We start from the raw sequence: 13,266 nt of genomic DNA on the forward strand, positions 1-13,266 counted from the left end.
AATCGATATATCGAATCGCTGGTTTAAAGCTCCGAAAAGCTTAGAAGACATTCGCGTCGCCCTTTAAGCCACTTCGGCGGCAGTTTCTCAAATTGAAATTATTATGATCCAAATGAATTCTATTCTATTGTGGGGTTGCGATTATGTTCTTTTGTATGGCTGTAGGGCCCTTCATGTCTGAGCGGCGGCAAGCGTCGGTGATGACGCATTGTAAAGCTTTTAAAGGGTGATACGGGAGCTCTTGAAAAACAACCGTGTAATGGATAGGTATATCCTACGTGAAACTGCGAAAAATTTCATCGTTCGCGCTCATTCACAGTGTGAAAACGGAGTTTACGTTTATTGGTATAGATCACGCAAACATTTTGCTTAATGCTTTTATGAATAATTAACAAATTAGCAATATAGTATCTTGAGAAAGGGGGAAGCAATCTCAACGATATTTGTGCTGGTAACAAATTTGAACCCGTGTTGAGAGTAAAATATCTCCTATATATGTTACATAAGCAATGTAATAATTAAATATAAAAAATAATTTTTACTCGATTCAACTGGTTACATTTATTAATTCTAATAATCACGACGTTGTGCCTGCTACATGTCATTATTTTGGAGTATTTGCGAAATGTTACATTATGAATTTTATTTTATGACTTATTGTTAGATTTTCACACTTAATTTGAAAAGGACCACAACCAATGTTCGAAACGTGCGTGATTGTTACAATTAATAAATGTGGCCAGTTGGGTCGAGAGTAAAAATCATTTTTTATTAAATATTTATTAGCGAAGATAAGTCTCTGATTTGATTAATTAATTAAATATGAGACTTGTGAAGTACTGAATTTGTTGTGGCCCGCACAGATCCCTACCAAATGTTCGGGGCGACGAGCAGTCGGCTCGCGAGCTCTGGTTCCGGACAGATACAGCTTTGGCAGTTTCTACTCGAGCTTCTGTCGGACTCAAGTAACGCCGCGTGCATCACGTGGGAAGGAACCAATGGCGAATTCAAGTTGACCGATCCCGACGAGGTGGCGAGACGATGGGGCGAGAGAAAGTCCAAGCCTAACATGAATTACGACAAATTGTCGAGGGCTCTGAGGTGAGTTTCAGCTAGGACGGGCGCGAGCTCCGTCGCCACGTCGATTCGCAGCGTCCGCGTTCGCGATAGCAGCGGCGCGTTTTTCGCTAACGTCAAATAGAAAAGCCATTAACGGACCATCATTTATGTTTTGACGAAGTTTCGGGGTGAAAGTAAATTCGTTCGGCACATGAACGTTCGGATGTTCCGCGTTTCCTCGCGCGCACGTGTGCATGTGTCGGTGTCGTCGGGACTCAGGGAGTGGTGGCGGACGAGGGAGAAATTTCAATCATCGACAGTCAGACCGATGCTAGACGCGGCTATTATTTTTCCATCAGATCCACTGATTATATTACGCGATTGCTCTTTTTGACATCCCTTCACCCATCATATAAGAATTCTCGGACAAGCAAGCTCATTTTCAATGTCGGAATTGAAGACGTTGAGTTTAGAATTCAATATTTTTTAACCGCGAAGTATAGAGCAAAATATTTAAGAAACCATCACATATACACGATTCAAAAATAACACATACGTGATATTTACGTGATTTCAAGAACAGCAACCAAATAATAAATTGTCTTTTTGAATCACTTATAATTTGTACAGTTTATTATCGTAAGAGCTTATTTTAAATAATTTTATTAAAGTTAAAATCATAAAAATTTGAAGCTTAAAAACGACAAATAAATCTTTATCTTATTTGACGAATAATAAATATTTAAATTACCGTATAATAGTCACAGAGAGTTCCGATGTCTCAGTTTTACATGTTTTATGGCAAAACAATCATATATGTCAATGAATCTATCGGTAAGTTAATAAAGAAGAAAAAGTTAAGATTTAGGGATGCCAAATAGTCCTCGAAACTTAGATATATATTCGTCGACAAATTTTTTGGGAGAAAAACTCACATGAATATTAGCTCCTGAAAATGTGAACCCATCATAAAGCCCAACATAAAATCTGAATAGTGCGCCCGGTTTGTTCGCAGGTACTACTACGACAAGAACATCATGACGAAGGTGCACGGCAAGAGGTACGCGTACAAGTTCGATTTTCAAGGGCTGGCAGCCGCGACGCAGCCGGCAGCGGCCGATCCGGCGGCGTACAAATACCAGAGCGAGTTGTTCATGTCCGGTTACGGCCACGCCAAGCTGAACCTGATGCCGCCGCCGGCGGCGTCGGTCTCGGTTTCCGTTCCCGGCGGCCTATTCCAATCGGCGTCGAGCTACTGGTCGACGAGCCCGGGCGCCAACTTGTATGCCGGCCATCACACGGCCTCCGGACACGTGCCACCTCATCTCGGCACCTACCCACATTACGCATGACCCGCCGCCGAGCACTGGGGTGCCCTGGGTACGCCGCGTTGAAACGTTTCTACTGAAAAAGTACGGAGTCGCATTCGCCACCGTCGCCGTTGCCGTCGCCGTCACCACCGCCGTCGGCGGCATCATGAAATCGTAAATTGCGCACCACTCGGCCCCTTATCCCGCCCCCCCGCAGGCTCGGACCGCACGTTGTTTCAGGTACTTGCACGAATCTGTCCATACCGCGTACTTGTTTGCAACATTATCCATTCGTATAACGGATTTCAAAGCAACCGTCACATTTCTAACTCCAAATGAATGAGAGTAGCAGAGGAAGCGATTAAGTTTTGTAGCGTCTTTTTCTCCTACACTTGGAGAAGCATAATTAAATATGCAACCAATATGTTGTCTGTTACATTCAATATATATCTCGTTTTGATAGCGTCCGATAACACTCAGTAATTGTTCATTTAATAAACTATCTCTTGGCTGTGCGTCAAAAATATCAAGTAATATTTTTAAAAACAGAGACTCAATATCGAATTTCTTATAAAGTTAAAGCTGAAGAATTTATGAAATTGTTGAAAAATATTTGCAGAAGGAAGAAACAATGGCGCGTATTGTCTCAAAGTGATACAAACATTTATTGAGTTGAAAGAACTTTCAACTGACATCTCTACCGGTAGGTAACGCATTTCAATTGAAGAGTTTCAAGAGTGCTTCTAAACATGGAAACATGAGATGTTTATAACGTGTAGGAGAAACTTTGAAAAAGAGATAACATTAATTTAAATGAGTGGGTTGCATTCTAACTAAATTTTCGTCGACCAACTTAAATGCCAAGGCCATGTATGCGTATATTTTTTAATATGCATCTGGATTATTAAAAATTCAAGTTTTGCACTCGCAGATATATTTCTATTGAATTTAAGGGAAGTACAGACATTTACACTAACCAACCCTAACGAGTAGTTACGTACAATTGTAGGTCACTGTCGGGTCGCAAGTAGTTACCTAGCTTTACGATCGAACGTAAGTAGTAACGGACGACAATCACGTGAGTAGTAACGACAAGCAACAGACACAGGACATCCGTTCAACGGCGCATATAGAATTCATTTAAAAAACGCGTATTCTTTTTATTAGAAAAACTTTAAACAACTTTGTGATCATTAAAGTTATAGAAAAGATGGAAAAATTTAATGAAGAAAAAGATTTTTCTAAGTATTTATCCAAGCCTTTTCAATTTTAACATAATATTCACATAATGCCGCGCTTTCTTCGCATTTATTTGTTAAGTAATTAAAACAATGAGACATGCTTATTTACGTGAGGAACGTAATTAATATAATATCACAAGACACGTCTGGACAGATTAAACATCGAAATTATGCGACACAGTCGTTCGAATAAAGTGTGCAATAAATAAACCTGAACAAGGCACCGTCGCAATTTTTTTCGGTGCAATACCTAAACAACGCATCGCAATCAGTGATCATTTTTGCGCCGCCTGTGTACAGAGAGGCGACCCTACGTAATTATTATTACACTACGGACTCTGATTCGCGGCCGACGGGATGCGCTCAGAAAAGAAAAAAAAGATTATTGTAAGAACGTTGTACATACAGTATAATGCATTACGTTAGTACAGGGTGTGCGTCCGTGAGAAAATTCGCATGAATCTGTTTACCGTTATCGTGTTGCCGTAACGAAAAAACGCGCATCCTTGGAAGAATCTTATCAATTCGACAGAGCCTGCGTTTAAGATAAACGTCAGCCTAAAAAATTCTTCGCCAAATATCTATACCAAAGAAAACTTAGCTTTCTTATGGTTTGCAGGTAGTATGTTAAGTGACAAAAACATGTAATTTAAAACTTGTTACATATATAAACGTTGTTTCTCTAATATTCATTTTCCATTCTTCGACGTCGTTTGCCATCTTATCTAGTCATGCATTTAATGTTTTAATTTTCTTTTTATCGAAATGCGCATCGATATCATTTGCGGAGATATTAGCCTAAGAGCAAAGCATATAATAATCGCATGACGGTAAATTGAACATGCGAAATCGTCTGGTCCAAGGGAACGTGAACTCGTACGCGAAATCAGAAGCCGACAAAATTCCACCGAGCATCGTCGGCGTTTACGATTTTGGATTAAATCGGGCATGTGTACATTAAAACGCAAAACCTGTCATCGTGTTTCGCTCGATAATGACGATAACACAAATTTCAAACGAGGTATCGCGATACTTCGTTCCGCAGAATGTACTCATGTTCGATTTAGGCCAAAGCTAATACGCGTGTATCATAAACTCTTTTAACTTATTTGTTACGTGAAGAAATGGGTAGAGACGCTACATAGGAACAAATCGAGTGATGGGCGTGCGAGAAACTATCATCGAACGCATATAATATTTGTACAACTATTCGTCAGCATATGGTCGGTGCTTGCTTAAGTGTGAATCGCTCGTTCCTTTAACGTAATTTTACAACGAAACCGCGTTAACCGTATATTCTCATCATCCGTCACATCGAGAGAGGTAGACGATAATCAAAAAGTACAACGTTTAAGTCATATCAATTGACGGCACACGCAAATCAGAATCGAACTTTCACCCCCATCCTTTTTAGAATCGCGTGAAATATGTGGCCGCTCTACCCATGTCGAGACGAAGGACGGATTGCCGAAACTGTATTCGATCCTGATCAGACAGCGCATACAGATTCGTACTTCGGAACAAAGACCATCGTATTGAATCGCATAAATAATATAATTTTTAATCTACCTATTCCGGAAAGAGTAGCTACGAGGATATAAATGTCGGAGATGTCCATTAAACACTGAACTTTTTTTGCATTGTCTAGCATTAATTAGATTACACTAGTTGGAAAAAGTTGCAGTACAGATTTCAAAAAAGGAAAAAAATTACTATTTGATTGATTTGTTATTTAACCTGTTAAAAATCTGCTGATAAAACGACGTTATTGAATTATACATTATATTATTATAAGTACCAAGAACGAAACAAAGGTTCGATAATAATCTGTTTGTGGAATTGTTGTATCGTAATTAAATAAAATCATTCGAAAAGTTCGCGTTTTTGGCGATTAATAAAGAAATAGTTTTATAATAATTTTACGTTTAATGACATATAAATATACATTGTTTAGTGCTTAACTTTTTGTCTTCTTTATTATCAATCAAAATACTAAAAAATGAAATTTAAAAAATAATCTAATATTTGAATAATAGTACAGAGTCTATTTTTTGAACAGACTACTCCAACTAAAAAAAAAATTAAAGAAAAAATGGAAGGACTTGCAGTATAGATTGGCCATAAATACTGATAATATGTAAACTTTTATCTGAGACTTGCATCTTGCTTGCTTATCGCTAATTTTTGTTTTTCAATAATCTAAACATCGATGCTTATTAGAAGTCACTGAAATCCGCGAACATAGAATTAAAGAGCATAGGCGCCCGACGGACAACCAGAAGAACAGGAAACAGATACGATTTTTCTTCGCGATTATTGCAACTTCCTAATCGACGCGTGTCGGCAATCCGTCCCCGGAGGAAGGCAGGCGTACCTCGTGTCGGAGAGAAGCGTAACTCCTTTAAGACGTATACTGTACCATACTATTCGTAAGTGGCCCTAAGCATTCCTAGAGTAATTTTAACGATTAGCACGGCCCCCCCTGAGACGGCCCGTGGGACCGATCGTGCGATCGGCACCGCGACGGGAAACGGTCGTTATCCAGCAAATGGTTTCCGGATCGGTCCGACGGGTCGCGAGCGCGAAGGGCGCTCATTGTAGATAGGGTGTTTTCATGTGTAGCTTAGGCGTGTAGAGAATTTAGTCTTAGCGCGAGGATGCGACGAAAAATGAGTGTCAGGAGAAAAAGAAAGAGAGAATGGAGTAAAGGTGTTTGCGTGCGTATTACGTCTTTGTGTGCAAAGTATGAGGTGTGCGCGTGAACTCGAGCAGGCGTGATTTCGAGAATGGAGATGAATAATAACTACGATGACTGTACGATGACGACGATGACAATGATGGATGAGTGGATGAACGAGGGATGTCTGGCACTAGCGTAGAACGCGTTAGGTTAGATAGATAAGCGATCCCCCCTCCCTCCCCCCGCCCTCCTGTCGAAGACCGAAGGACACGGTTTCTCATCGCTAGCATGATAGCGGAATCGGAGAAGATACAACGGAATAGACCCGAGAGAATCGCGGGAATCGCACCCGGGAAATCGGGGGGAGCGCTGTTGTTGTTCTTGTTGTCGTGCGCTTGTATTAAAGTCGCCATGTTCTAATTAAACGTGCCGACGGGGTTGTATCAGTCGTCGGCAAAATCAATGTGGCTCCCATTTCTCTATAATGCGTTTGTGTTCGTCTTCTTGATCGCGTACGAAAAACGTACAACCGCGAAGAGATAGGGAGGAAGAGAGACAGCAAGAGGGAAACGGATGGAAGACAATCGAAGAGGAATCGGGGGAAAAAAATGGAGCTCTTCTCTCCCGCTCTTCGCGCATTACGTATGTATAAACGCGTGTGAGCAAACGAAACCAGGAGAGAAAAAAAAACGAGACGAGGGAACGGCACGGAGACACAAAGAACGGTCGTGGTGCGATGGAGGAGGAAGAGGAGGAGAACCGAGGGAAGAGGAACGCGCGGAGGCAGATAGGAGAAAAATAAGCCGAGGAACACACGGTAGGTCAGTCTCGGTTGCCGGCGGTTGGCGAATTGGTCGGGTTGCCATGGCGAAGAGGGCCGGGGTGTTCTCCGGGTTCGGCGGGGTCCGCCCCAACGGGAAACCCCCATTCGGGAAATTCGTGGCGTCGCCACGCCGAACCATGCCGCGGTACCGGAGGTTTAGCTCGGCTTGGCTAATCGATTCTGCTACCAATCAGCGCCCGCGCCGTTCCTCCACATCTTCCTCCACTTTACTCTCTATCTTTCTCCCACACGCATACACGCGCGCGCAAACACACACACACGCATACTCTCTCTCTCTCTCTCTCTCTCTCTCTCTCTCCTTTCTCTTTCTGTCTCTTTCTCCCTGATATATATTTCGTGCACACTACCACCACCATTACCGCCACTCGCCACCACGAGCTCCGGCTCTACCTAGCAGCCGCCACCCCCACACCCATTTCTCCATCATCGACTCTACCTTGATGCGTTATACCCTCCTTTGGCGCTGTTAGCGCTATCAACACCACCTCTCCTTACGTATGTGCTCTCCTCAGTCCTCCGCTCATCACCCCCTCGTATGATGTGCTATTCGATTCCAGATGCACCGCGAGCGGATACAATATTGCATCGTATCGAAGTTAAGAGGCGCGGATCTCAATGCGGAAAATAAACTACCCGTTTGCTCTTCGTTAATCGAATCGTTCCGCGCAGGAACAACGTCGCGGTCTCACGGAAACCAGAGACCTTATAAGAAATAAAATTTGTGTTCTACGATCGCTGTGAAGCATCTCTGTCTATGCAAATTTCAGAGAGAAAAGTGACAATTGACGTCTCTATGCCATTCTGTGCCAAATAGAATTTTGCTCTATCTTTCACTCACAACAGAAAATTATTGATCCTGTTCTAAAAAATAAAGTTTAAGATGTAAGCGATACGCGCTAAATATCTACATAAATTCATTGTTTGCGTTTATCAATTAGTAAGAGAACGTTTCCAGTCAAAAGCCGCTGTAATAAATAGTTCTTTTTATACTGAAATAATTATATATTATCAATGTGATTTCTATAATGAATCGCTGGAATCGATTTTTCCTAAAAAAGAATAAACAATAATTTTCATTGTAAACGATTGCAAGTGAAAGAGTTCTCAAAAATTAAGATTCAGCACCACGAATAATAAAATATCACGTTTTATTTAATTTCATAAATCGATTTTATTTTGGGGAGATATGATTATATATAGGGATTACGATTTAAAGATTAGTTCTGGAGATATTTAAAAGTGGAAGAATAAGGCTGATATTTCATATTGTACGACAAATTTTTTAAGCACGTTAATTGGCTACAAAATAGAGAAGTTCTCGAGTTTCTAGAAATCCTCTCTCTTGTAGTCAATCAATATGTTTAAAAAAATTGTCATACGACAAATGAAATATTACCCTAATAGCTTAGGACGAACGACGGGCTTCCCTCGATGTTTTAGGCTACGGTCCACTTGACGCTACAAATGCTTCGAAGCATTCCTCTTCTCTTTTCTTTCAATAAAGAAAGAAGGAGAAGAAAAATGCTTCAAAGCATTTGTAGCGTCAACTGGACCGCAGCCTTAGTCACGAGTACAAAATTTAGAATTAAAAAACAATAAGTATATCGAAGAACAAACAAGTGGCTCGCCAAACATTAATTTCGTGCCTACGTATTGAACCATCTTAAGCCCAATTTCCGACGCTCTACTTTTGCCCAATAATGAAAGAAGCTTTATTAAAGCGTACTTGCTTCTTTTATCTTTTTTGTAACCAATAGAAAAGATATGGAGATACATCCGTCATGTATCAGATAATAATGACACGCGCAATATACCTACTTGAGTGCGAGTTAAAGGTTAGCGGATTAAATAAATGTACTTACTTGGGAAATCGACGATTGTCTGATTTCGCGCGTTGAAAGTGCGGAGCCGGATAAAGTGTCCATCATCTCTATCATCGGAATTTCAAGTCTTCAAATTCACTAAGTCTTTTAGTCTGGGAACGAAGTCGGATTTACTTTCACGAATATCGCATAGAATTTTGAAAAATTCTGAACCACCGGCTCTCATGTGCTCTCATCTCGCCTGTCTCGTACCGCTACGCTCTTACTACTGATTGCAATTTTGAAAAAGTACCCGAGGCGCTATCTAGTAGCGTACAATTCGTACTATTTGCTCTTGTCGCCAGAGCTCAACCGAATCGAGAGAGAATGTTAAAGTATCGATCGAGCGCGTTATTTCGTATACACTTTTCGTATGTATATTATATTCCATTTATAGATTTAAAAATCCTTTTATATAATTAAAGAGTATATGCATTAATATACATGTTTACCGAATTTTATACCAAAAACGATATAAATTTTTAATTATTATGAATTTAATACTGCTAATTACTTACAAGATTTCTATGTTGGTCATCGAAAAATTTAAGATATCTTAATAATTTTTATAAACTAGGCATCACAGACGCGCTATTTAGCTTTTATTAAATCGTTATTACGCTTACTTCGTGAGCGGCTATCATTGCATATTTTGACAGTTGTGTGTATTAAGGGGTTAATATAGAGTATAATAGTGTAACAGTATAATATTTTATATTGTTACTAGTGTTTGTTACTTTAGTGTATTACACTATTAACTTTTAATACACACAATTGTCAAAATATGCGATGATAGATGACCACTCACAAAGTAAGCGCAACGAGAAAACTAATCGGCATCGCGGAAAAGCGACAACAATAGATATATATAACTCCGATATATTGCAAGTATCCACTTTACATGCCGGAAAAAAATGATTCAACACAGACAAAGTAGAGGAAAGGCATCCTTATGCTTATTTGCTGTTCGGGGTTCGGGGAGGGCACATGAACCTGCATTCAGCATTAATGAGGATATAAATTGAGCCACTAATATATCTAATTTATGTATCGAGAACTATTGTTAGAAACTGTTTCTGTAATCATGTGTGTGCCTTCTTTCTTATAATATTTGCATTTAAATTGAAAATGGGCATTTCAATACTTGCATTTTATTTTCAATTATACTTAAGAAATAAATTTTCTTTGTAACAAATGTATTTTTTTTTGTTAGTAAAATATGATAATAATAGTAATAATAATAATAATAGCTATTGAAAGATATTTTTTAATGTTTTGCTTAACATTAATTTAATTACAATTATTGAATCAATCGTGCAAATGTTTTATCAAAATATATTTAATTTGACAATATTACATTTAGTTTAAAAATGTTAATTTAAATATTCTCTGACATGACTTCCCAGATAGCACAGCTGATCTTTATGAATTCAAAAAAATCTGAATCTGATCTTTATGAATTCATAAAGATCAACTGTGCTATCTGGGCTGTTTCTATCTGATTTTATCCGAGGCCAGAGGCCCTCCACCATCCCTGCCGATTACGATCGACGGTCTTCTTTTATTTACAATAAAAGTTTTTTTACATTTATTCATTTTAAAGGCAATAGATCTACGATTTTTATACTACAATTTATTAATTGTCATAATTCGACATATACCAAAAAACATTTGCTCTATATTTTAATTAATCGTAATTACCTCAATAAAAAAATGTTTTGACTCACCGACTCAATATGCAACGGGCGGAGTCACTCAGCCATGTAGCTACGATGATACTGTAACATACGAACATAAGATTCAAATTCAAAAAGCGTTCAAAATGATCAACATTTTAAAAGATAATTCTTACGCGTCTCTAATGTATTTCAATAAGATATTTAGCAATATAATTATCTATTTTTCGAAAAAGATATCTACAAAAAGAAACTTTAATAAAAATTTTGATAATTTCTCTTTCTCTAATTATTTCTAACTTATCAAGATAAAACAATCTAAATAAATGGAAAAGAAATTATTGTGTAGTTAGATAAGATGAGATGATACTCACCCCAAGGTTGCTCCGCCGGGGCCCGATGTCTCTCCCAGACCTCCTCCTTCTCTCAGGACATCTAGGCCTCGACCTCCTTCTCCTCTTCGTCTCACCGCACAGGACACTCGCGAGAAACACTCGCGGATAATAAACTACAATCGCGCGCGGACTAATTTATCAAGTAGAAGTCTTTCGCACGATACTGTACGGCACTCCCGTTTATAAAGCCCACGAGAAGAATATTCCATACTCCGTAATATTCTTAAAATGGGCTTTAAAAGTCCTTTAGTCCGATTACTTATACGGCACTCCCGAAACAAACGCGACGAACCGGCTGCGGGTTCGTTTGTTCAGTTAAATGTTAAATCGGCGGACGAGGGTACACGTTATAGCTTCCCCGTCTTTGGATTTTTACCCAAGCAGAACAAGAGTTTTGCTTGGGTAACATCCTCGGGGTACTGGACCTTCCCACCTCGCCAAGGTCGTACCTCAGGAAAAGGAAGTACTTTTACTGTGAAATATAAAAGTAGGTAATATAAAATCAAGTTATCGATACACATATAAATATGGATAGACTACAAAGAATTAGAATAAAATTGAAACAATTAATAATTGTCTTCTTTTTCATTAAATAAGTTAATAAAAAAATAATTAAAAAAATAAAATAATAAAAATAATAATAATTATTATTATTATAAAAATCTCGTAAATCTCACGAAAGTAAAACTGCGTTATTAATATGCATTATTAATTTGCACGACGAAAAATCGTAATTGCCGGCAGCCGGCCGCTAACTTGCGCGACGCGAGATACACGAAATTACGAAGCATTCACGAACGGGCGGTGTATCATGGCGCTCCGTTATTCGCGAATCACTCGTCATGACAATATAATAACTCAGCCCTCTTTTTCCCTACGGAGAAACGCGGAGATAAATCACACAATTCCGGCACAGCGTTCAAAGCGCGACACGATCGAGATAAATCCATAAATGCTACATTCGAGTCCAGAAATATGACGGTACGAGCGCCACGATTATCACCCGCGAATATCACAATAAAAGCAAATCGCGCGTTCACAATTAATTGCCGTACGTACCTTCGCCTCAACGTCTCCGTCTCGCGACGTCTCCGCCTCGACGTCTCCGACGCCTCCGTCTCGAGCAAGCGATTCGCGCGACACGTTTATTCCGACAAACACTTTTTGATATTACACTCGCGAATTGTTGAACGGCGCGTATACTCGCGTAGTCGATCTTGCTGCCCGCGAAACGAGGAGCAGGAGTGCCAATCGCACGAATAAGCGCGTTCCGAATAACACGTAGCACAAAGCACGGCGACGGACGCGCAGATCACGACCACTTCTTACCTGTGCGAAATTCATCGGAAGAATGATAGCTGATTGACTTCCGCAGGTAACACGGTACCCCGAGGGTAGATGGAAACAAGCTGCAATACCGCTCGCCGACAAGAACAACCGGCCGCGCGTCGACTTTGACGGTACGTTGCGTTCAAACGAACGGTCGCGCCTAGGCTGCATTCGGAGAGCGTGCTATTAGCGCTATTGTATCATTCTATCTTTATCGCTCATTAAATGTAAAACAAGGATAGAATAAGCAAATAGCGCTAATAGCGCGCTCCCCGAATGCAGCCCTAGTATGCCGTCTAGGGCTGCATTCGGAGAGCGTGCTATTAGCGCTATTGTATCATTCTATCTTTATCGCTCATTAAATGTAAAACAAGGATAGAATAAGCAAATAGCGCTAATAGCGCGCTCCCCGAATGCAGCCTAGGTGCGTACGCCGCGCCAGCGGCTCGGAGCGGCCGAACGTGATTGGCCGGATCCGTGGGCTCGACTCGCGAGGAGCCAATCGCGTTCGACTGCGCCCTCCCGACTGCGCGGCAGCGACGCGCGCAAGTAATACGTGATACGAATACAATTCCGTTTTTTCGTTAAAAAAAGGCACGTAATTCATCGCTAAATATTTCAAATTTATTTGTACGCGTGCTTCTCTATTTCTCATAATCTCTACTTGACAGAAAATTAACGTTAAATTGTATCGTTTGTAAAAATTTCTTCGATCGTTCTTGCAGCGCGGTGATCGCGAATATCGTAAAAGACGATGAAGCGTCGCCGCCAAGTTAAAAATTACTTAAAAATTATAAAACATTCTCTGTTCCTCAAATATTGTTCGTTTTGCACGAGCTTATTATCTCGCATTTCGTGCTCTTATTGTCT

General features: G+C 40.0%; 1 protein-coding gene across 6 annotated transcripts in view; it reads left to right on the top strand.

Annotated features, from left to right (window-relative positions):
- Positions 1 to 6,753, top strand: part of Ets65a (DNA-binding protein D-ETS-3) — a 54,322-nt gene extending 47,569 nt beyond the window's left edge. For all 6 annotated transcript variants that reach the window (XM_071777959.1, XM_071777956.1, XM_071777960.1 and 3 more), the window contains 2 exons: positions 864 to 1,101; positions 2,075 to 6,753. In XM_071777959.1, coding sequence (XP_071634060.1) covers positions 864 to 1,101; positions 2,075 to 2,411 — 575 coding nt within the window. In that variant the 3' untranslated portion in view covers positions 2,412 to 6,753. The remainder of the gene's footprint in view (positions 1 to 863; positions 1,102 to 2,074) is intronic.
- Positions 6,754 to 13,266: the final 6,513 nt, after the last annotated feature.

Source organism: Temnothorax longispinosus, chromosome 5, assembly GCF_030848805.1.
Source record: "Temnothorax longispinosus isolate EJ_2023e chromosome 5, Tlon_JGU_v1, whole genome shotgun sequence".
NCBI lineage: Eukaryota > Metazoa > Arthropoda > Insecta > Hymenoptera > Formicidae > Temnothorax > Temnothorax longispinosus.